Source organism: Triturus cristatus, chromosome 8, assembly GCF_964204655.1.
Source record: "Triturus cristatus chromosome 8, aTriCri1.1, whole genome shotgun sequence".
Classification (NCBI taxonomy): Eukaryota; Metazoa; Chordata; class Amphibia; order Caudata; family Salamandridae; genus Triturus; species Triturus cristatus.
Genome location: NC_140591.1, coordinates 930,363,868 through 930,389,778, shown reverse-complemented (window position 1 = coordinate 930,389,778; position 25,911 = coordinate 930,363,868). Strand labels below are relative to the sequence as shown.

Genomic DNA, 25,911 nt, shown 5'->3' with positions numbered 1-25,911 from the left:
ACCCTGTGGCACTCTGTCTGAAAACTGTCCCAGAGAAGGGGAGTCATTGTAAATACCTCAATTTAGACAGGTTATAGGCATGTGATTACCCCATCCAATAACAGAAAGATAATAAGGAGGAGGAGTGTAAAATATTGACATGATCTCCCACTCCTAGAGTGTATAATGACTAAGTATGAATCCGTAATTTTTAACTGCCCTTCTGATGATAATGATGTAATCCTAGCAGCCTATAACAGGGTGGTAAAGGAGATGAAGGCCCTGTGGCCTAAGTCCGTTGGTCTTAACCCGCCATTCCGGATAGCGGGAAGAGGAGTGAAAGGGTTAACTGGTACGATGATGAGGAATGTCTCAGAATGAAGGGAGTTGTTTCATCTGCCCTAGTATGACGACACTGTAGTCCACAAAGTGAATTGGTATTACAAGAATATAGGGGTGATTATAAATGTCTTTTGAGAACTAAGATACTACTGCACCAATTGAATCTTTGGAAGGAATTGAGGGAGGCCTTGCATGAAAAAAAAAATCCCAAACCTTCTGGGAATTGGTGGAGAAGGGGTCAGGAAATAACACAGAAACCAACACTGGGCCATCTGTATGGACCAGCCACTTTAGCTTTTTATATAGTGCCATCCCCACAGTTCCAATGCAAGCTCTAGAGAGTGTTAGCTTTGGGCCTTGTTTGATTGAAATCCCAATATCAGAGGTGGAAAAAGCCTTGAATGATATGAAGAAACACAAGGCCCCAGGCCCATATCTGGTGTCTATTGATTTATATACCATCAGAAGCCCCAACTGTGGGCCAGCATTCTCACTACAGTGTTTAATTCTGTGCTTGCTGGTTATGCCATACCCCCCTCTCAGCACTCAGCTATTATTGGGCCAATCAATAAGAAAGGTGATCAAACTAGCCTAGCTAATTACCATCTGATCTCCCTCCCAGATGGCGCAGGAAAACTTTGAGGCAAAGTCTTGCTCAATCGGGGGCACTAAAGGGCGCACGGCAAGATGGCCGCACCCTAGTGAGGCTCTGCCCGGCTGAGCGCCAATCCAACCGGAATCCGCCTATCAGTTGCTGCATCTGTGCCTCTACAGCACCTGCACAGTGTTGTGAAGCCCTCCAACACATATGGAGAGCAGTTTGGGTGGCTGGAACTTGCTGCAATAGAGATTTCGCAGTCCGTTTCGCTCTGGTACCGCTGCTGCAAATTGGCGGCAACCGCGAGGCTCTAACTGCGACCCTCGCTGCTGTTGTCTGCCACCCCTGCGGCCGGAGGTACCTGTCCGCCGCTGACGGGGGCTGATGTGTTCAGTGGCGAGCTGCCTGGCGTTAGCTGATTGGGAAGTCTCCGGAGCTGGGAAGAAAGACGCAGCTGTGCCGGAGCAGAGAACGAAGCTGCCTGCCATCTCCTGCGCTTGCCAGCTGTGGTTAGTGGGGCGCGGCTTGGCCCAGGCTGGTGGCTGCGGAGGCGGGTGCGGGCCTGGGTGCAGGTCGCAGCCTGCAAGCGGAGGCGGGCACTGTTGGGTGCGGAGAGCGGAGGTTCCTCCCTTGCCTGGGAGAGGCTGTGTTGTGATTGGCGCTGAGTCTCGAGCGCTGAGGGCCTTAGGAGTTTGATGTATGGGAGCGCTGTGCACCTGACCGTCACGCATTGATACGCCACTGTAGCGCGGCCTTCGCCTGTGGACTCACATCTGTGAAGAGGCCTTCTCTGCACGTGTCTGCCCACCCTGGATCCACTGTCTACCGCCTGCATGCGGTTGGTTGCCACAGGCCCCTGAGTTTGCTGTCTGGCGAAGCTGACCTGTGGGGGGTGTGCATTGCTGTGTCCCTCCCCCATGCATTAGTGCACGAACACCTTGTTAGAGGCACAACACATTACCCTGTGAGACGTACTAGCATGGGGTAATCAGTGCATGCTGTGACTGTGGCGCACTCTGAGTAATTGACAAGCTTGAACGCTCTGGTGCTGGGGTCGGCGTGCCTGAGCCCAGCTTAAAATCAGCCAAGCGTCTCTGCTGCAGGTCCTGTGGGCGCGGCTTTGCTACATACTCTTGGAACAGTGGAGGTCCCCATAATTTTACTGCGCTGGGATTGTTGGAGGGGCTCCGCTACAGGGCGAAGGACACGTGCCTCCTGGGTGGTGGGGTACGTGCCCTACTACACACCACCTGTAAAGACGTGCAAGGAACTGTGGGTTTGGTGGTGCCCCTGGGGCTCGTGCTACAGATTCCTCAGATATATACTACCTGGAATTCAGTAAAAGTTGGCTAAGGGTGCGCGTCCTGCACTCTACAGTACTTGTTCACCAACTGTATACGTGGCGCACCCAGGTGCGGTAGAGATGGGGAGGACTGATAAATCTCAGTCTCGCCTTACGTTTGAGGCACATAAATCGTCAAAAACGCAACATAAAAGCAGCATCCGACTCAAAGGCGGACACTCAGAACGAAAATCCTCCCTCACTCGAGGCCACGCTGCTAGCTATGCAACGCAGTCTTCAATCCATTGAGGGCACGATGATGGCGGCGAACCACCGACTAGACCATATGTCTACACAGCTGGGAAAACAAAATACTCGCATGGGTGAGGTGGAACAGCTGGTGTCTGCAGCGGAGGATGGCCTGAGTGAGGTCACGGATAAGGCGCTCAATATGGAGAAAGTATTGTCCCTCATCCAGGCCGAAAATGAGGATTTAGAAGCGCGGTCCCGGCGCAACAACATTAGACTCACTGGTTTGCCGGAATCCACCAATGTTGGGAAAATGGAGACTTTCATAGAAAACATCATTAAAGAAATTTTCGGTGCCAAGCAGCTTCCCGCTATGTTTATAGTCGAGCGCGCCAACCGCTCTCTGGCTGCTAAGCCTGCCCCAGCCCAATAATAGCTTGCCTATTAAACTATAGGGACTGCACCACAATTTTGCGGATGGTTAGGGACAGGGGTAATATCGTTCATCAGGGCAACGCCTTGGCCTTTTTCCCAGACTTTACTGTAGCTGTGCAGGCGGCCAGAAGAGCATTTGGCGATGTGAAAAAGTTTCTGCAAGCAGAAGGGGTCCCATATGCAATGTTATATCCTGCCCGCCTTCGCATAGGCCCGGACTGCGACTCCAGAATTTTTTCCACTCCCAAGGCTGCATTGGAGCACGCTAAACAGTTGAAACGTAGGAGGCCGGAATCAAGTGCTGCACAGGACGACAAGGAGCAGTAGAGGGACACGTAGATCATTTGAATACTGTAACTTCACCTATTTTTTATGCCTGTAACATGCACTTCTATTTAGTGTTTATAGGCCTGCGTGTTGGATTAGCATAATCTGCCTCTTGGCTGTTGTGGGCTCATGTCATGTTGCGTGTTGGGGTGGTGGGGAGTGGGCATGCTTGCACACTTAATAGACCTGCTGTATTGTACTTTCATCCTCTAGGTCATGAAGATAACAAGCAGCACTCATTACTGTCAAGTTATAGATAGGTTTGCCGGATGACGTGCCCACAGTATTTTTCTATCGCTGTGGGCTCACTCAAAATGTGTGCTGTGGAGCATAGAGTTTACTGGGGGTGGACTTAGGAGGGGTGAACTGGCACTATTCTTTTATAGTGAATCCACACTTGTGGGGGTATGCCAGCTATGGTGCACCCCAGTGGGGTACTATTGCATTTTTAATAGCTTGCTAATGTGTAGATTATATGAGTGGTAGAATGAAATGCCTGACCTGGAATGTGAGGGGACTCAACACCCCCAAAAAAATGTGATCTGTGCTAGCGTACTTGGATAGAATGGAAGTGCAAGTGGCGTTTCTTCAAGAGACGCATCTCACCAAGGCCTCGGAACAAAAAGTCGGTGCCGGTTGTGAGAATTGCATCCTCTGACTCTACTTACTCCAGGGGGGTGCTGATCCTTGTCAAAAAAGGGGTCCCATTCTCTGTAAATCGCGCGGAAATGGACAAGTCTGGGTGAGTTGTGATGGTCAATTGGGTGGCAAGAGTGTGTTACTGGTCAATGTATATGGGTCAAACATTGATGACCCGTCTTTCTTCTCAGATGTTTGGTGCCACATCTCAGGGTTTCCTCCAGCCAAGATCCTCTGGTGGGGCGACTTCAATGTATTTCTGGATGCGGCTCTGGATCGAGTGGGCAGTGGGGGTTGCGAGGCTCAAGCAGACGTCTGATATGCTACTGGGGATTCTAGATGCGGGTAATCTGCATGATGTCTGGAGATTTCAACACCCTGGGGCAAAGGAGAGCACCTTCATATCATCTGTTCATGGGACTTGGTCTCGTATAGACTATTGGTTGGTTTCTGAGGTTGTGTGTACATGGGTGGTGAAGGTAAGCCATATGGCTCGCATGCTTTCGGATCACGCACCTGTGGTCCTGAAGCTACAGGTACCTACATGCGAGCGGCCGCCATTTGCATGGCACAGGCAGCAGGCTTTGCTAATAGATCCTGTCTTCAGGCAGACTATTGGGGAGGCCATTCGTAATTACTTCCGGGAGAATGAGGGTTCTGTTGAGTGCGCCGCACTGCTGTGGGAGTCATTCAGATGTACATGTATATGCGCACAAGCAGGGGTGCTGCAGGACATCTGACTCAGAATAAAAAAATTAGCAACTGACATCTCCACTCTTGAGCGTGCCAATGAGAAGCAAACCTCCCCTGCTGCGTTAGCTGAAATTAGAGATCACCTCACCGAACATAATGAGACTGTTGACCAATAGTTACTTCGCCTATCCATATGTAGTACGGCTCGCTACTATGGGGAGGGAGGACGCCCTGGCCGTTCGTTAGCCCAAAAGCTGGAGGCACCACGTAGCCAGGAGTGCATCACCGAACGATTAGATGATGATGGAGTCGCGCATCATACAACGCCCGAGATTAGTGAAATTGTCCTCAACTTTTACACCAAGCTTTATGAGAACAGGGGCTCGGTCCCCTCAGAGGAGATACACTCATATCTGGATGATGTTGCCCTGGGGTGGCTTTCGCAGGGTCATAGGGAATATATCACAAAGCCCTTTGATGTTGAAGATGTCAAATTAGCGATAATGTCACTTCCTACATGTAAGGCCGCAGGTCTTGACGGGCTCCCCAGTGAGTTTTATAAAGCTTATGCGGATGATCTTGCCCCTAGGCTTCTCGAGGTATATGCGGAGGCATACGAGGAGGGGAGACTCCCGCCCACCCTCAAAGAAGCTCTTTTGGTGACCATTTTAAAGCCCGACAAGACTGCAAACAGGTGCGATTCCTATAGGCCTCTCTCGATTATTAATATAGATGCCAAGATATTGGCAAAGAGAATAGCTAATAGACTTCAACCGCTGGTTCCCCTCTTGGTCCTCCCCGACCAGTCTGGTTTTGTGGCCTCTAGATCCACAGCACACAACTTACAAACGGTGTTCTCCACGCTTCATTATTTTGACCCAGACTTTCAGGCAGTGGCTGTGCTGCTCGACACAGCGAAGGCCTTTGATTCCCTCCAATGGGAAATTTTTTTGGGGTCTTGACCAGGATGGCCTTCCCCAATTCTTTCTTCAATGGATTAAGGTTCTCTATGCGGATCAAGTAGCTCGGGTGCGCGTAAATCGGTGGGTGTCGGCGGCTTTCCCTATAGAGAGGGGCACGCGTCAGGGGTGCCCCATGTCCCTATGCTGTTTTCGCTTGCGCTGGAGCCTCTTGCTTGTAAGCAGCGGCAGTGACATGCGGTGGCTGCTTTGCGATTTCTACTTGTGGTCTCACTATATGCCGATGACATGCTCCTGTATGTTTGTGAGCCAGCTACTTATCTGCCTGAGCTGCTCCAGGAGTGCGTCAAATTCGAGAGGTTTTCCGGCTTAGGAATCAATTGGTCAAAGTCACAGGTATTCCCACTGAAGGCTGGCATGCGGGAGATTACACTTGACTTTCCGCTGACGTGGACCCAGGATCCAGTAAGGTATTTGGGGGTATGGTTGAACAGAGACCCGGAGCAAGTTATCTCCGAGAACTGTGGCCGAGTCATCACGCGGATCACTAAGCAGGCAGAGTGATGGGCGCGTTTACCTCTCTCGCTCGCAGACCGCATTGTGGTGATCAAAATGACTATATTACCCAAATTGCTTTATCTTTTTGTTAATATTCCGATTAAGCTGAATATAACGTTATTCAAGACACTTCAGTCGGCATTACCTACATTCGTGTGGGGCGGTAAGAAACAAAGATGCAGTTGGGATACTCTGGTGCAGCCATTTGATCGTGGAGGCTTTGAGGCTCCTGATCTGTAGTTGTACTATGTGTGTTCTCAAGTGCAGTTTGCACACTTGTGGCACTTTCCACAGCAGTTTCTACCTCACACTGCTATCGAGGCGGATGCTGTCCTTCCTATGTCACTTCAGGCAGCGACTCTCTCGGGGGGTATGGGTGGCCCCAGGACTGAAATCAATCCTGTACAGTGTACTGCTTGGGCATGGAGGACTATAGCCAAAAGATCTCAGCTTTCCTATCTATATGCTCGGACGCTACCACTGGTTGCGCATCCTGATATTTCGGCGGCAAGGGAGAAGCCAGCGCTGAGGGAATTGGTGGCCGTCTGGATCACCCTTAGTGGGGATCTGTATAAACAGGGCCAGTTTAGGTCCCTACAGGATGTACAAGGGGATTGAAACCATGGCTTTATGCTGGGTTTTGTGTATGTCAGAGTGAGGCAGGCAGTTAGAGCTATCTACCCAGATTTCCTGAGGGAACCTACAACTCTGCTAGCGCTGCGGGTGGTGCTAGCAGGAGCAGAGAGAAAAGGTTTGATTACCAAACTATATAACGCCTCTCTGCGGGAGCCGGGTGAACACACCTCTTATCTCAGATGGAATGCCGCTCTGGGATCTACGCTCACGCTCAAGCAATGGAAGTTTTGCTGTGCATTAACAGGCCGTCTCACTGCGAACTGCAACCTTTGCATAATTCATTTTAAGTATCTGCATCAGTTATATTATACCCCACTGCAACTTTATAGGTTTGGGTTGTGTGAAACCGCAGGCTGCATGAGATGCGACCAGGCAGATGCTGATTTTCTACATCTGGCATGGCGGTGTTCAGGAATATTTGCATTTTGGTCCATGGTGATGACTATACTCACTGATGTTGTGCTGGAACCTGTGCGCTGTGTACCTGCTTGGGAGTGTTCAGTGTTTAACCCCTTCGACGCTCATGACGGAACGGTTCCGTCATGAGCGTCGGTTGAGCTGTGCTCATGACGGAACCGTTCCGTCATGACCACGCCCGCGCAAACAGCAGTCAGCACCGCGGGGGAATCCGCCCCGCATGGAAGGGGTTAAAGCCCTGCAATCGACGGTTGGTTGCTGTCTCAACTCTGTTGGCTAAAAGAGCTGTAGCACAATGCTGGGGGGCGGAAACCACTCCTACAGTAAAAAAATGGATCCGTGATCTACTCTACTGTAGAGACCAGTTGGAGATTTTTGCGGAGGAGCTACGTGAGGCTTCACGCCCAAAGGACTTCTGGGCCCTGCTAACTGTATTTCTACTGACTAATCCTGACCTGTAATATTTGAATTGCAAATGTGCTACCTCATACTTGGACATTGCATCACTTGGATTAGGACACCACCTCTCGACTGTGTTAATGCTTTGCCACTCATGAATGTCTGTTCTGTTTTGGATTCACCAAACTATTATTGTACTATATCTGCTTTGCCGGCGGGGAGTGGGGGGGGGGTTGTTTTCTTGCTGATTGATGCCTCCGGGCGTAACTTTTTCTGTATGTTACCATGCTTTTGGAACTGAATAAACATAAATAAAAAATAAAAAATAAATCCTGCTCAATCGGCTCCAGGGATGGGTTGAAGCCCATTACATCATGAGGGAAGTGAAAGCCAGCTTTAGGTCACGTACAGGGAACATCCACCAGGCGCTCTGATTATAAATGATCTCTTACAAATTCACAGTGGTGAGGAAATTATCGTTGTATTTCATCATCATAATCTTTATTCGATTTTATAGATAAAATCACAAAAGACACTTCATTTAAAAACAACATACAGAATATCAGTATCATTGTCATTCATATTTCAAATCTCACACCAGAAAGCGTACAAGAAAAAAGCAGGTAAAGGTGAATTCAGCAGCTGTAAGAAAAGTAAGGCTGGCCTAACGTGGTTAAAATTGAGCGGTAATAAAATTGGGCGTATAAAATTGTGACGCAGGTAACTATATTTTGGGCAGAACAAAACCACATGTGATGTGTCATTGATCAAGATATCGCAGTTAAAGGAAGGCAAACCTGAGTATTTAAAACAACCCTGGATAAAAGGGACCAGACGGTGAAAGAAATGTAACCTAAAATAGGTCAACAGTCGTTGTTGATGGCGAGATATATCCCAGGTCAGATAAGGTTCAATATTGCTAATTTTTTTCACCAACAGAGCATGTCGCATAGATTGTTTTGTTAGAGCAACATCTTCGCGTTCTGACCTGAGCCTGTCCATAAGTGCAGATTCAACCCATTTTCCATCTGCGCGAGTTATACTTGTGGTGTTAACAAACATATCCGGCCTCCCTATGGCCTGCAAGCTACATGCCATATACGCCAGCCATGGGATCTGTAGGGGCTTGTCTAATTGTAAGCTGTCTTGCAAGATCAATCTACTAAAACCTAACTCCTCCTTTGTCCAGATTGAGTTCCAAAGTTTTAATGGATTAAGGTGAAGCCCATCAGCTAAGTGATCCATACATAGTTCTTTGTGTACAATTTCGTAAGGTGTGCTTTGGCAAATGCCCAGGAGACTCCTTAAAAACGTATTTTCTGTGACTTGGAGTGAAGCAACCTGCCGTATCCCCAGATTCTGCTGCCATAACACACTACGGGGATACATTTAGCCCTGGAAATCTCCAGAACCGATTGGATGTGAGTGCGCCCCAATCGACGGGGAAAATCTCCGACACCAAATATCGCCCTGCTAAAAGAGGAAACATTTTGATTAATGAGGGAGTGCCAATTGAACTCAGAATCCAATTGAATCCCCAGGTACTTGAACTTATCCACCCTTCTAATGTGTTGGTCATCTATTACATATTTAATTGTTTTTGTCTTTGGTGGGTCAAAATTCATGACGTGATTTAGAAAAAAATAGTGGATAGGTCAAGGCTATTAATATACCTAATAAAAAGAGAAAGAAGCTTGCTCAGGCTTTTAGCAGTACGGGCCATTAGTACTGTGTCGTCCGCATATAGAAAGGCAGGAATGGGACGGCCGCCTACTCTAGGGTCATCAACACCCACGACAGTCAGGACCTGCTCTAAGCTGTTGATATAAAATATAAATAAAAAGGGAGCTAAAATGCAACCCTGTCGTACCCCTCGCTGAAGTTTAAAGTGCTCAGTGCATTCCCCATTGGGGCCAAACCTAAAGCTGGCGGAGAGGCTGTTGTGCAAATTACACAAAGATTTTATTAAAACTATATCGACATCCATCTGTTACATCATCAACCAGAGCTTAGAGTGGTTAACTTTAGCAGAGGTCGAGCTGAGGTCCATGAAGGCCAGATGGATGGCCCCTTTCTTGGCCTTAGTATACTTGCAGATTAAATTATAGAGATTAAAGGTCTGTTCTATTGTTCCCCGACCAGGACGAAACCCATACTGAAGGTCAGACAAAAAGCCTCGTGCCTCGGCCCAATCCGTGAGGCTATTAAATAAGATCCTAACAATAATTTTCACCACCGAGTCTATGAGGAAAATGGGTCTAAAACAGGCTGGGTCTGATCTATTGCCCTTTTTAAAGACTTGGACTATTATAGACTGGGACCATGTAGAGGAAAGATGACTAGACACAGCAGAGTTTAACTGCAGTGTCAGTATCGGGGAACACAAGTCTATACAATCCTTCTATAGGTCACCAGGTTCCCCATCAGGCCCTGGTGCCTTGTTCAAAGGCAACTGGGAAATAGCAGCTCTGACCTCCGAGAGGCTAAAAGTTAAGTTACACTCTGTCCGGGGGTCATCTACAGGCTCCGGCTCTCCTTCAAGGCTATAAATGGCCATTAAATGATCCACCCAGGCCTGAAATGGGATGGTACATGCCTGCTTGGTAAGATGGTCTTCATGAAAAAGGGGCGAGTTGATGACACCTCAGAAGGCTGCACTAATGCGCTGCTGACTTGCCATCACCACTTGTCCCAGGTCTCTGCTTTGATTTGGGCTTTACAATCTTTACAGGCTCTCTTAAAGGCCCCCCTGGTCTTCCTTACTTCTTCCTGATAGTGGGGCTTAGCATGCAAGAGATTGCAGAGGTCCTTATGGGCTCTGGAGCATTGTCTCTCAAACCATCTAACCACACAGGAGGCCGGCGCAACAACCGTTTTAAAAAGTGCCGACTTAATAACCCTGAAAATATTAGTAAATGACGCCAGGATCCTCTGTGGTGGCTCTGCGTCTGACAGACAGGTTTGAAAATCATCATGACACGAGCCAATCAAGTTTGAAACAAAAGCTGATGGAACAATGCTGGCCCACTTTATCCTTCGGCCCTGGTCAGCCAGTGTGGTGTATGCCTGATAAGCGGGTGTAGAGCTCACTTCTTTATTATCTCAATAAAATGAAGCAGTTAACGGGTTATGGTCGTTCAGATGATGTTGTAAAACCTCAAAGTCTAAAAGTGTGGCGGGCAGACAACCAGAGACAAAGATATAATTACACTACAATATCCTCCCGCCTTAAGGGCAGGTGTGTAAGCCTCCATGGGATCATGTTTGCTCACCAATAAGTTCATGAGATTAAACTCAGAGATAAGGCTGTTTGCCGCTTCCCCTTGGCGTGTGTGTTTAAAATGTGTCTGGGTTACAAATGGCCCCTCAAAATCAGATTTCTTATGATTAAAATAGGAGAGGCAATGGTGCAGGTTAAAATCTCCCACTAACATAATTGGGGTAAAAGGAGGTTCTGACAGAAAAAAATCATCCATAAAACATTTAAGACTAGCCATATTTTCCATTTCATCTTTCAGGGAAACTGCATTATAAAAATTGATGGGGAGCTGTCTACATTTGTTAGGGAATATTAAAACGGTGCCCAGGATAGTTTTACATTTGGAATTCATCACCTGAACTTTACATTTAGATTTTAATTTAATTAGGGTAGTGAGACCACCACTAGCATGCCCAATAGAGGAGCGGGTAGCTAAAACTGAATTGGAGAAATAACCATCTAGGTACAGGAAACCCTTGATGTCCCATGTTTCCTGTAGACAGATCAGACCAAAGTTCTTCAGCAAGCCCAGCCAATCGCCATCAGATAGTTTGCTCTGGATTCCGGCTATATTCCAACAAATGACCTTGATAAAGTCTTGAGTCACAATCACGGGATCCTTAGTTGGGATGGCATAATTCTGATGGTCTATGATGGGAGTAGAGTCCAGTCAATCTGGGTTATAGAGCTCACTCAATCGGAGGAAACGGTTGCTCAGTAACAGGGGAGTGGGGTTAGATGGGGCCTGTGCATTTGAAGGGTGACACCGTAGCTTTCCCTGTTGCAAGGTCAAATGACTCGACTCTCAAGCCCCCAACTTTGGAGTTGGGGGGGTAGAATAAAGCCCAGTGGAAGAGCTGTTATACAGTCTGATGGTGTGCCCTTGGAACCTGAGGCGTGAAAAATTAAACATGCCTCCAGGGGGTTGTTAAAGTTCACTATAATGCAATCTCCCTTCACCGTTTTCCGAGTTTGGCCAAACCAACCCACCCTATGGACCATTATAATTTTCTCTGCCAGTATCTGCGTGGGGGGATATGAAGCATTAGTCCTGGTTGCCAGCCAGTGGAGAGTCTTGTTTTCAATTTGTTTAAAGTTTTCCTCTGCCCTCCTCCTCAAAGAGGGCACTTCCACCAATACAATAGCATAGGTTGTGGCCATCGGAGGCAGCTGGATAGTGGTATTGGAGGGGCAGTATGTCGGCTGTGAGTTTTGGGATGTGGCAGCAGCAGACAGCTCTGTGTTACTCAGGCTTCCCTGCTGGATTGTCGTACCAGGCACTTGATGTCCAGAGTTAGCCTCCGTAACCCACAGCACATCGGGTAAGTTGGGAGTATAAGATCGCAAAGGCGGTTGTGGTGGGTTATGCCGGTGAGACCTGGGCCTGAGCATGAGCCTGAGGTGTTAGTCCCACCCTTCTGCTGGCAGTGGCATCGCGGGGGAGAGTACTCAGGCCTGCACTTGGAAAAGTGTGCTGGAAATCGGAAAGCCAGCTGCTTATACTTGAATATAGTGTCCACTGACCCCTTCAGTAATCCAACTGTTTGCTCAAGTACAGAAATCCAGGTGTCAAACACATTTAGGGATGAGATGATCTTCATTTCAAAGTCTTTAAAGGATGCTAAAAGGCTGGCAGCTGGGGTATCCTGCCATGTGACTACAAGATAGACCGCTACAGGAGTAGATGGAGCATGCACACGCTCTGGGATAATCTTCCTGCTCGATTTGGTAGATACGAGCAACCGCAGGGTGGAATTTTTGCATCTAGTTCCCTATTTGCGTGGTTTGGCGGGGCATTTCAACAATGAGTTCCTTGGGGTGGGAAGCGGATCCGGTGCATTAGAGGTGCTAACTATGCGGTCAAGGGCACTGGGGAGAGGGACAGGGGGAAGGCTGGTTGTATGGTTGTTTGGATCAGCCGGCCCTCTGGTCAAAGTACCTGCCACTTGATTCTCGGGGATATGGCTTGATGGTTCCTTGCCAGCTCTATTTCAGCACTGTTAATCTCCTTGGACAATACTCACACAGCCTGGTTCAAGAAGGACAGGATCGATGTACTGGCTCTTGAGTGTTTGTCACCCCCATTTGTTGTTTCCGCCTTTCTTTTCCCCATGCTTAAAGTTCATAAACACTAGTCAAGTCAAGTCAAAGAATCTTTATTCGGTGATTAAAAAACACCATAAAAGCACACTCATATTTACATGTTAAAAAGTCATTAAACATTTCAGGGTTCTTTGTACAGTGAATTAACAAAACATAAATACAACAATATAGCCATATTTAACACTTAAAAGTTAAAGTAAAAACATTTCAGTCTTCTCCTCTAGTAAGCCTTAAACGAAGTGCTACCTTGATAAAGTTCATAATACTACACAGTGTTAGGGGTTCCTCAGCTTTCTGTAAGAATACAAGTGCCTCCCTAGCGAGGACCAAATTAGCATTTTTCAAAATATTTACAAGGTATCTGCGTCTGGGCATTGAGTAAAAGGGGCAGAGTAGAACAGAATGAAGGGAGTCTTGCGGAGACCTGTTGTCGCAGCCGCAGGGCCCCTTCTGTTCTATTGATGTAGCAAACCCCGCTGGTGATGCCAACATAAATGGGAGAAGGTTCAATCTGAAACGGCACATCAGGAACCTATCCTGTGCATTGTACATGAGGAACAAGTATGGCTCCATACCTTCCACGCTCTTCACTAGGTGATGGGCCCTCACTGTCTTTTTGCACCCTTCAGCCTCATCTCTGCGTAGGTTTTTCCGCTCTAGAAAAATTCTCCCTACATGCAGTTTATTCTGGGCTACAATAGTTACAGGATGAGTAAAGAGGTTCCCAAAACATAGCTCCTCCAGGGTATTCTTCACATAAAGGAGCCAGGGGATGCGCATACACTTGTCCCTTTTTAGGCAGTCCGATAAGATTTCTCTACTAAGTGTCGCATCAGGATTGTACCAGATTTTTAACCAAGCGATAATAGGCCTCAATTTTATCAAATCTTCTATATATGGTCTCCCTAGCTCCCTATGGGCAATCAAACCAGCAGTACTTTGTGGTACCCTCAAGAGTGATTTCAGATATTTATTTTCTTCACGTTGGATACTAGTGGTATTGACAAAGCCCCATACTTCTGCCCCGTAAATTACCTTGGAGCATGATACTGAGCTGTACAGATTTATCACCTGTTCCGGGGACCATCTTCCTAGCCTCCTGCCATAGCTAGCAATTGCCCCGTTAGATGCAATCATTTTACCACAACGTTCCTCCACCAGGGTATCAAACCGCAGGGCACCATCGAATGTTACACCAAGGTATGGAAACGTTTTGACCTCTTCCACAATGTGGCTCCCTATTTTGTGTGTAAATTTAGAGGTGGTTTTTTTCCCCGCCAGGAGCACATAGGATTTACTCAGATTTACAGAAAGGTCCAGGGCACTCATGAACCTAACAAAACCATCAATCAGGATTTGTAGGCTCCTTGGTGTCCGTGCGATCAGTACCGCGTCATCTGCATAAAGCAGAACAGGAATATGACGCGACCCAACCCTTGGGCAATCTGCCTTCAGACCCAACAGAAACTGCTCCAAATTATTAATATAAAGGGAAAACAAAAAGGGAGCAAGAATGCAGCCTTGTCGGACTCCACTCTTACAGGGAAAAGAACTAGTCAGCCCCCCCTCCCTATTAAAGCGGACTTTGGCGGTGGTGTCACTGTGCAGTTCCCTCAATATATTAATTAGACCACTCTCTATCCCCATACTAAGCATCATGCCCCACAATTTTTCCCTATTGACGTGATCGAATGCTGCTGCCAGATCCATGAAACCCATGTAAATGGATTCATCACTAGCCATGGTATACTTGGCAGTCAGCAAATAAAGGTTCAGGCACTGGTCACTAGTGGACCTCCCTGCCCTAAATCCGTATTGAGTGTCCGAGAAGATGTTTTTTTCCTCGGTCCACTCGGACAGTCTATTAAGAATTGCCCTCCCCAAAAGTTTTGCTGACACATCAATCAGGGAGATCGGGCGGTAGCACTTTGGGTCATCCCTGTTGCCCTTTTTGAAAATCGGCACAATTACTGCCGTGGACCAAGACGGGGGCAGGCCACAGATGATAGCAGTATTAATAACCCTTGTCATTAGGGGAGCCCAGAGTTCGATGTTACTCAAAAAAAGATCAGGGGGGATTCCATCAGGCCCCGGAGCTTTATTTTTGGTCAGGCCCTCAATCCCTGCAATGATCTCCTTAATGGAGAATTCTACCAGTGGAGCCTCAGTTGGAATGGCCGGTAGGTCTACAGTAGAACCAGGCTCATGATTGTACAGGCCCCTATAGTGGTTGACCCACTGCTCTGGGAGAATATTGGCCCCTATATCCGGGGTATCTTTTTCCTGGAAAGTTGGGTTATTAATTATTTTCCAAAAGCCTGCTAGGTCCTTTCTTTCCCCCGCTTCTCGTAAATCTGCCCATGCTTCCGCCTGCAAGGCAAGTTTCCTCCTCTTAATTTCCTTTTTATAAATTTCTCTGCACACCTTAACTTTGTGGGGGACCCTTGGTTTAGTTTTAAGGCAGCTTTTCAGCTCCCTCAAAGCTTTAGAGCAGTCTTTGTCGAACCATCGGGGATTCCCGTGGTTCTTAAATGGGACACTAGTCTTTAGCAAACCATCGACCAGATTAGCGATCTGGTCGAAAGCTTCCATTATCCTCGGTCCGCGGACTTCTGTGTCCAAACAATCATTAATAGCAAGTATGCCTGCGTCCACCAGGCCCTTGTAGAACTTTTCCCCGTCTATTTTAGCCCATTTTAGTCTCCTGCCTTGGTCTGTTGCTCTCTCAGTGAAGGTGCGTTGAACTCTAATACTTAGACCCACCATATACTGCAGCTCCAAAACAAGAGGGTTATGGTCACTAAAGCCACTCCATTCGATCCCTACACTAGTTGTCTTATTAATTAAGGACCTTGAGACCAGAATGTAATCTATGAAGGAAGAGCATCCTCTACCCTTAAATGTGGGGGGGAGTGTGCCATCCTCCTGCATCCCTACCATATTAATGGTGTGTTCAAGGTCATATTTAAACCGTAAGATTCTGAAAGCTGAGCCCAACGGCGTATGAGAGAAATGCGGTCCCTTCTCCATAGGGCATCGGGACCAATCTGTGCTTATTTGGACCAGTACCGGGCACAAGTGGCAATTATAATCTCCCATAACCACCAACCCATGTGGCTGCCCATTTTTTTGGCCTGTTATGACCTGGCCCAACCTATTATCTAATTCAGTAACAAGAGAGATGTTAGATCCCGCTATCTCGTTGTTATAAAGGTTTACTGCAACAAATCTAAGACCTTTCCCAGTGAACCTGACTGCCTGAATCCTGTGGGAATTCCAATCAAGGCAAGTGTAACTTCCCGGAAGGCTCAGATCTATATAAATAGCTAAACCTCCCATGGCTCTCCCTGATCTTGATTTTTGAGCAGGAACAAAAAAACACTTATACCCTTGCAGATGGAAATTATTCTCCTGGGCCCAGGTCTCCTGCAGACAAATTACATGGAATTTTCTGATATAGTCAAGCCACTCTTTGTTATTAAATTTCCCAGCCAGGCCAGCTATATTCCATGAGATGATTTTTAGTGCCTCACCCCCCTGGACCCCTCCTCCCTGTGACCCACCAGGTGATTCTCGCACTTGTTTTCCCAATTCCGGTCCCTGTGCGTCACCTATACATGCAATATCTACAACCCTAGGTTCATCCAGCACATAACTCCGGGCGCAACTTGATGACTTTTGTTTTGCCTCGGGGCTGTGCTTCTCCCACTCAGCATTTGGAACCCCTCTACCCCCTATACCCCATATACCATTATCTCTTTGTCAATCTACCCCCTCAAGACCATCCAGGCAGTGGAACCGATTGAATGTGTGGAAGGGTAGCTCTGGGCGGCTAAATAATGGCCTGGGATTGAACTTGTGATGAACACCCCTTCGACCCACCCTTTCCCAGTTGTCATATGAACGGGTCACGTGTACAGGGGCTGGGGTGGGGGGAAAGAAGAAAGACACATGAAGTGTTTGAATTGTTGTTACCTGTGATCTATTCTTTTCCTGGCATATGTGAGCAACTGTTCCAGCATCCCTGAAGCTCACCAATATGCAATCCCCTATGATGGATTTGCGTGTTCTCCCTATCCAAGGCACCCTTCTGACCATTATGATCTCATTGCTTAAGTGTACGGGTAAGGGTCTATTCAAATTTAGCCACTTAATCACCCTACTTTTCAGAGCACAGAAATCCTCGGCTTCACCTGCCTCTAGTGGTGGGACGCCCGCCATGACTACTGTAAAGTCATTCGCCTCTGGTGGTAAATTGGGTCTACGTGGCCTGGGGGGAAGCTTCATTAGTGGAGTAGGTGCAACACTATCTGGGGGCTGTACCGGGGGAACAGCATTTGCAGGGGGTATAGGTCCTATGGGGTTAGGTGGCTTATTTGGGGCAGGGTTATTCCTCTGGGTTTGTGGTGGGGCGGCCGCAGTTGCAACCTGTGAGGGAGCAAGATGTATAACACTTTTTGGAGCTGTTGGGGTGGCAATAGGTTTAGGAGCCCTCTCATGAGAATTGGCCGGATTTTTCATACTGCTTAGTGTAGCCTCAAGAATGGTTAGTCTGATTTCCACTTTTTTGATGCTTTCACTAATTGGTAACAAAAGTGACCTAAGCAGGAATTCCAAATTACCCAGCGGAGCAACAGAGAGGGGGGCATTAACAATGTCGCTAGCCGTCTCTTTAGTCAGGACGGGAGCCACACCATCCTGTGCAGCGGGTTTAGAATGTAAGTCAGCCACCGTTGTCACAGTTGATATGGAGGGTTTGGATGACTTCCCAAAATCAGAATGAGGGATCTTTGGTTTGTTTTTAGCCTGGGCACCCCTCGACTTCCTCCTACGTTTGTTTGGTGGGGGCCCAAAAACCCCTTGTGCTACAGCTATTTTAGGTTTGGCTTTCCTAGACTTTGATGCTGGGGGCGGTTGAGAAATTAAGTCAATCGTCCCCCTACTTGGGCTTGTGCTACTCACTGGGGTTGAGCTCATAAGTACCACTGGGGGCGTTTTTGTAACATCCCTAAGCAGGATCGGAACATCTTCATTTAGTGTCAAGTCTTCGCTAGGTGTGGGAGGATAGTCTCCTAGAGGTCTACCTTTCAAATTATCTATAGAGCGTCTCCGCTCAGCTCTGAGCCGGCTTAATGTGTTCTCCTTGTCCCCATCTCCCCCCGCCCGAGGAAAGTAATTCTCTAAGGTCATATTTTTTGTTCCTGCCTGCCTTATGGGGGTACTTTCCTTTACCGGGGACGGCATGGTATCTTAGAGTGTGATGATAGCTATGTGGCAATTTATCAGCTTGTAGTGCTAGGGACTTGATGGCAAACGGCAGAACCAAGAGGGAGGCCCAGCCCGGCCTACTCCGGCCTACGACGGCCACAGACGGCCCCGCCCTTGTCCCGGGCTTCTCCCGGCGCCCTCCCGCGCGCTCCCGCGCAGCGGGATCCTAGTGCAAAAATAAAAGAGAAGGAGGTGAGGCGGGGGGCGTGGCAGTCAGGGAGAGCGACCCAGGTGTTGTGGGTTGACCTCACGCAGGGGCTCCTGGGAGTTGGAGTCCCTGCGGGTCCGCTCGCAGCCCTGTACTTGCCTGCCAAAGCCCAGAGTCCGGTGTCCAAGATCAGAGCCCCTCTATGCTCAAGGCGCCTCTCTCCACACCGCGAAGCGGGACCCGCGGAGCGGGTCCGGCGAGGAGCTGCGGCAGAAGAAAAACACCACAGGTGCAGGGAACAGCCCACGGCGAAGTCCAGGCAAACAAGGTATCCCACGTCGATCAGGAAGGGGGCTGCTTTCAAGTGCTAGGGCGGGGGCGTGGCAGTCAGGGAGAGCGACCCAGGTGTTGTGGGTTGACCTCACGCAGGGGCTCCTGGGAGTTGGAGTCCCTGCGGGTCCGCTCGCAGCCCTGTACTTGCCTGCCAAAGCCCAGAGTCCGGTGTCCAAGATCAGAGCCCCTCTATGCTCAAGGCGCCTCTCTCCACACCGCGAAGCGGGACCCGCGGAGCGGGTCCGGCGAGGAGCTGCGGCAGAAGAAAAACACCACAGGTGCAGGGAACAGCCCACGGCGAAGTCCAGGCAAACAAGGTATCCCACGTCGATCAGGAAGGGGGCTGCTTTCAAGTGCTAGGGCGGGGGCGTGGCAGTCAGGGAGAGCGACCCAGGTGTTGTGGGTTGACCTCACGCAGGGGCTCCTGGGAGTTGGAGTCCCTGCGGGTCCGCTCGCAGCCCTGTACTTGCCTGCCAAAGCCCAGAGTCCGGTGTCCAAGATCAGAGCCCCTCTATGCTCAAGGCGCCTCTCTCCACACCGCGAAGCGGGACCCGCGGAGCGGGTCCGGCGAGGAGCTGCGGCAGAAGAAAAACACCACAGGTGCAGGGAACAGCCCACGGCGAAGTCCAGGCAAACAAGGTATCCCACGTCGATCAGGAAGGGGGCTGCTTTCAAGTGCTAGGGCGGGGGCGTGGCAGTCAGGGAGAGCGACCCAGGTGTTGTGGGTTGACCTCACGCAGGGGCTCCTGGGAGTTGGAGTCCCTGCGGGTCCGCTCGCAGCCCTGTACTTGCCTGCCAAAGCCCAGAGTCCGGTGTCCAAGATCAGAGCCCCTCTATGCTCAAGGCGCCTCTCTCCACACCGCGAAGCGGGACCCGCGGAGCGGGTCCGGCGAGGAGCTGCGGCAGAAGAAAAACACCACAGGTGCAGGGAACAGCCCACGGCGAAGTCCAGGCAAACAAGGTATCCCCTAAACTGTGGGTGAATAGACCAGAAAAATAGCAAACGGTGCAGGGAGACAATAGTATACGTAGTCACTCACTGCCTGCAGAATACACCAATATCCTGAAGGCCAGAAGAAAGAGGGGTGGCACAACCTGGACTATTTAACTCTCTGACGGGCCAAGCCGTGCCCGTCTTGGCCCGGTCTTTGCCCGGGCACGCGGGAGTCTGCTCCTTGTCACCACCGGATAACAGCTTCCGCTCAGCGAGAGCCTGAAAGTTTAAGCACCTGCAGGAGCAGGATCGGCTGTGAGGAAGCAGCCATGGGAAACTCTGGGGCTTGGTGTCCACCCCTTGTCACCACCGGACACGGGCTCCCGCACAGCGGGAGCCTGAAAGTCCTTTAAGCGCCTCTGGGCACAGGAACAGCTGCGAGGAAGCGGCAGCAGCCGCGGGATACTTTCTGAGGCTTGGAGTCCGCCCCTTGTCACCACCAGATACTGCTGTATTTAATATTTGTAGATCTCAAGCAGCCTTCGATTTAGTCGACCGAGAGAAGCTCTGGAGATGCCTGGTAGACCTAGGAGTTGATACTTCCCTAGTAATGGCCATTATCACCCTAAACACCAGTAATACCGCTAAAGTACAGTATCAGCTGGGTGGGGATTGCACAGAACCCGTCGCAATCAAAAAAGGTGTCCGGCAGGGGTGTGTGTTGGCGCCCTCACTTTTCAGCCTCTTTTAAATGACGTACCAGACTATTTGCTGGAAGAGCCTTTAGACACCCCAACTATAGCCGGTAAGAGGGTTCCAGTATTATATACGGATGACACTGTATTCATGGCGCGAACAGAAAATGCCACCCATAGGTTATTACTACGTTTTGTGGAATATTGCAACAAAAGTATTTGACCATTAAGAGAAACAAAAAGATTATGGTACTGAGGCCCTCTCCCAGTTTTAGGTGGAAACCTTCAGTTGAAGGTGTACCCTTGGAAACTTAAGCAGTTCGATTATCTGGGATTATGATTTTAAGAGAATTTGCACTGGGGCAGCTAATTACAGAAGGCACTTTATCTTTGAGACAAATGGCAGGGGCAACTTTAAAGTTTAGGCATAAGGCCAGTCCCAGAAGCATTAATGTAATTCTTCAAATATATCAGCAGAGGGCAGTAGTGGACGCATTGTATGGGGCGGAGCATTGGGGTATGTGAAAGTCCGATCACTCCAAATAGCTGAGAACAACTTTCTAAGAGCTCTGCTGGGGCTTGGAACAGGCACCCCTCTAGTGGCGCTCTACATAAAGCTAAATTGTATCCTAATATGAGAAATTATGACCCTCAGGCCAATCCATTATTGGGTTTGATTGGTAAGCAACCCTAAGACAACAGTCTTACTGGAAACCCTAGAAGAAGTGACTATCATTGGCTACAGATGATATCATTGAGGGAAGCTGCTGGTAGAGTCAAACAGGATACTGCAGACCTGATCAAAGAACGATATTGTGAACAGAGGCATATAAAAAATGCATGGCGTTGAAGCCAGCTTCTATTATGAGCAATTATTTCAGTAACACCTGTGGCCCCCCTTGCTCTGAATACCTGAATGTTTTGTATACTGAATTGAAGCGAACATTGTATATCAAATTCAGGCTGGGTATCCTCCCGACCAGGGACAATCTTACACAAATCCATGTGGTTGCTGCGAGATTTGACCACTGCGATTGTAGCTCTGGAGGAATAGACAATCTTACCCACTTTTTTCTGTTTTGCAAGAAATATGAAGCACGGAGGTGATTGCTCCTACTGCTTTTCAAATACTATGGGGTTTGATGTGTTAAATCAGCAATGTGCACTAAACCAGATGACATGTAGGTGGTCAATTCTGTAGCATCATTTCTATGGGTTTTGTGGCCTTGCCTGAGAGAACCAATTACCATGTTACCATGTACATTACACTTTTTTATTCTAGGTTTGGGGGTGGATTGCTTATACCGGAAATAATATAGCTCCCAAATGTTTTTATGCTATTTAATTGATAGTGATGTATATGTTTTTTAGGCTGTAAGCCACTGATGGAAAAGTGCACTTTTATTGTTTTGCTGCACTTGCACTTTTACATATGTGATGAATTTGTTGACCGATGTTCTTGAAATACTGGGCCAGATGTATTAAGTAACCATTTTGCAATTCCCGAATTGCGATCCTTGCAATTTGCAATTAGGAAATCACAAAACGGTATGTATGAAATTGTGTTGAACACTTTCTGCAATTCCTAGGGGGTCGCAAATGACCTACCTCCTGAATAATAATGAGGTAGTTCCCAATTTGTGACCCCCCAAGGAATTGCTAAAATCACGTGGGTCAGCAGATCACCATGTCTGTGATTGCTTTTAAATAAAGTAAACTTTTTTTATTTTTTTTTAAATACAGCCCGTTTTCCTTAAAGGTAAACAGGTTACATTTAAAAAAGAAACATTAAAAGTTTTCTTTTTCTTTTTTAAGAGCAGGCAGTGGTCCGTGGGACCACTGCCTGCTCTGAAAATTGCTGCTATTTCCAAAGGGGAAAAAGTCCCTTGGGGATCCCTTCCCATTTGCGAATGGGTTACCACCTACTTGAAGTAGGTGGTAAAATGCAAATGTTTTTGGGACTCCATTCACAGTCACAAAATGTTCATACATACTGTCACGATTTGGTATTTGGAAGGGACACCCTAAACACGCTCCTTAAAAATACCGAAATCGCACACCCAGTTTGCGATTCGGTAACAGGTTACCGAATTGCAAAATAGGGCTTGATACATGTCAAGAGCATTTTTTGCGTTTGCAAATTTGTTGATTCTATGAATCGTCTCGTTTGCGAATGCAAACACTCTTGATACATGTTGCCCACAGTGTGTAAACATTATCTCGCTGTTTAGTGGATTGCTTTGCATATGTCTTTTATCTGACATAAGTTTGGTATGTCCAGCGTTTTTACATCGTAGTTTTAAATTATTGTGAGGCTGGCAGCTGAAACAATAAATTAATAAATAAAGATTGAAAGCACACGCAAAGCCAGGTGAATTTGGTCTCTGCTGAACCTCATCCGTGAGAGGAGTCTCCATGTCAACGCTGCTGGGAATATCTATAGGTGAACGTACCCCTTTCTCTGAGTGAGGCTTTCTTTTGCAACCAAAAGCAAGGAATAGAACGGTTGCACCTGCCAGTGAATGCCAAGGGGCAAAATGTAAATCTATTCCCTTTTTAGCTTGTTTTTAGCGCGGATCAAATGAATCTTGCCCCTGTCAATGGAGCCCACGTTGACAGGTCACGTTAGGAACACAAGGAATCACAATCTCTAAGCTTCAGCTGTGTTTTACTTCAACTATGAGAGAGGTTAACATTCTACCTATGACACGCCAAGGTCACGACCCGCATAACAATCCATCCAAGCGTGACTCCATTAGGCACCAACAAGATGATTATAATAGAGGCTGGATATTTCTTAACTGACAATTTCTCTGGGTGCCATTCCACTGTCTGTACTATCAGAAAAGGAGGAGTGGACACACAACACAGAAACGAATCTTCGTCTGGCAGAGCAGGAAATACCAGCGTGTTCTGCTAGGCTCTGCCTGCTCTAGAAATGAACTTAAGCACCCCAGGCGCCTTCCTGCCTTGCTAGGTCTCGGGGGTGATGGCAGCGTGAGTCCTATGGCACAATAAGATGTACAATTCTTATTTACCTGGATTGCATATAGGAATTTCATTTAGCATCGGATATTTGTGTAATGGCCGTCAAATTCTATGGGAAAAGACTTATGAGATGTGAAATGATGATGGCATTAGACAAGCAGATTTAGCGAACACGCCATTTTGCGTGACTTATGCCCAGAGATGTTTTTGCTTGATTAGATATTTGAGTGACTGACGCATCAATATAGGTCGTATTCAAATCTTGTCAATTCCTTTCATTCTATGTTCACACTGCGCCAAGCGACAGCCATCAGTGCCGGACTGGGAACCAAAACCGGCACTGGCAAACTGCTCGGCCCCCACCCCCCCCCCCCCTCGACCCCCACGGAGGGGGGGGGGGGTGCTTCCGAGCTCTTTGCCGGGGCCGGTTTTCGGCCGATTTTGTTAACAGCCCTGTAACAAAAACAGCCCCCATGGGCCCGAAACCGGCCCCCACACGTGCGGCGCACCGGGGGATTGCCCGGTGCCCGCTATGGTCATTCCGGCCCTGACATCCATCACATTAACGACAAGCTCTCGGATCATCCTTTTCCAAAACAAATAAACTATAGCCAACCTCCAGAGTCTTGCACTTTCCCGCCAGTCTGCTGCTGAGCCGCTGGTAGCTGGAGACCAGCACGTCGAGCTCAGTCCTTAAAGCATCGTGGGCTGCAGGTGGAGCCCTTGCTATAAAATTGTTCACAGAGTCCTTGAGGTGATTCACTTTCGTCTCTTTCTGCGAGGCATCCTCCTTTGCTCTCTGAAAAGAAGAAAACATGCTCGTTATATATTGTAGGCTGGCTGACAAATGAAATCTTGTCAGTGCATAACAGTTAGAACTGCACGTCTATTTTAATGCATTGTAAATGTTCTTATGTTTTATAGGGTTATTTGCCACAAATAGAATATTCCAATGCCTCAGCAACACCATTGGCTACGAAATATATTCTAATGTTGAAAATATCTACAAGGCAGTGGTATTATTGAAGTGGTAGCAAAATGATATTAAAACGAAGTGTTTTGTTTAGCAATATCTCTCAGAAATGAGAGTTAGACAAGGGGTGAAACGAACCTGTTTCTCATTTGAAGAAAGTGCAAATCCATTAGGACATATACATTGTATGTTTTCAAGGGGATATATAACATAGACATGACGCCTAGATAAAGAAAGACTGGTCTTTTTTTAATGAATACATGTATCCAGTTCCTACATCTAGCCCACTGAATTGTGTAAGGTTTATAGAAAGATTGTAGTGAACCTTCTGCATGAAACATTTTAATATGTTTTTTAATGATTCCGTTCACCTATGGAAACGAATAAATAAGAAAAAAAGTAATTCAGGGAAATAATTTGCTGAGCTATGCTTCTTTTAGAGCAGAGAAGAAATGTACCCACCGCCACGTACCACCAACATCAGTTACACTTCTGATGGATAATTTAAAGTTAAGTTTCAACTCAAACATTCACAGCTCGCAGAATATCCATATAACATTGAATCCATATAATAATAATGTAATCCTTGTAATCATAGAGATTCCATTAATTGTCCACATCTAAATCTTGTTGCTATAACCTTCACAGTTAATGTCCCTTATCACAGTAGTCTCTCTTAAAAAAAAAAGGGGGTTTGATATTTTGATATTCTCGGTTCCTGTCTCACAGCAGTCACAAGACTTAATCCAAGTCAAAGTCAATTCAAAATAAACTTTATTCAAATTTCGTTTGAATCCATAAAAGTATGTGCAACATAAAATCAAGAATTAAATAATTGATTACTTGGTACATTAAGATATATTTTTCATGTTATTAATTCTCTAAATGCAAGCAACCTAAGCTTCAAAATATCTTACATATCTAAAGAGCTTATGAATCATTTTCTTATCGAATCTCATCATATTGATAGAGCGATTTTCTTCTCTCCACTGCTTGGGGGATAAAAGCTGATAAGGAGCAGCAAATAACATTACTGTCAAGTTTACACAAATAATTAAAAGCATCTTGATAAAACAAAAAATACTAATTTAAAAAATGACGACGAATACAAATATTTCTAATATTAGCATAAAACTTGCAAAATAGGATAAAATGTACAAGTAGCATACACATTGCATGGGCACCTAGGTAGATTTTTTGTCAATGCCTCTTTCTTAGCGAAAACAACTAAGAGATGTAAAATTCCCTGCCGCAATCGGATAAGATAAATTCGCCCTTGAACATTTGTTACCCTTATAAGATAATCTCACAGTCTTTGCTGTGTTGGGCCTGTCATATATCTTGCCACTGACGTTTTTTTCCCTCTCTTCTTTCTCTAGCATGTCTACATTTTTAAAGAAATAACTCTTTCCAAAATTTGTTACCAAATCGTAGGATGTTAGTAGGACTTCTAATTTATAGATCTTCCTCTACTATCTTTAGTAATTTATCAATATACATCAACCAGGGAATCCTGGCGTAATGCTCAAGAGTAAGACAGTCTCTAAGAACATCCCTTGAGAATTGAGTTCCTTTCTTGCTCCATCTATTGTACCAACTAATAATTGCGCTATCAGATATCAGATCTTCTAAGTAAGAGACTGTTAGACCTGTCAGCCCTTTGGGTGGTCCCTCCTCATCATTATTTATTTTGTCCCACTTTTGCCTCAAACCCTGTTTGAATTTTTCCTTTTTGG

General features: G+C 47.1%; 1 protein-coding gene across 14 annotated transcripts in view; it reads right to left on the bottom strand.

The window, feature by feature from the left end:
- DMD (dystrophin) overlaps window positions 1–25,911 on the bottom strand; it is a 7,596,173-nt gene that overhangs the window by 4,466,333 nt on the left and 3,103,929 nt on the right. For all 14 annotated transcript variants that reach the window (XM_085622447.1, XM_085622454.1, XM_085622449.1 and 11 more), the window contains one exon: window positions 23,819–24,001. In XM_085622447.1, coding sequence (XP_085478573.1) covers window positions 23,819–24,001 — 183 coding nt within the window. The remainder of the gene's footprint in view (window positions 1–23,818; window positions 24,002–25,911) is intronic.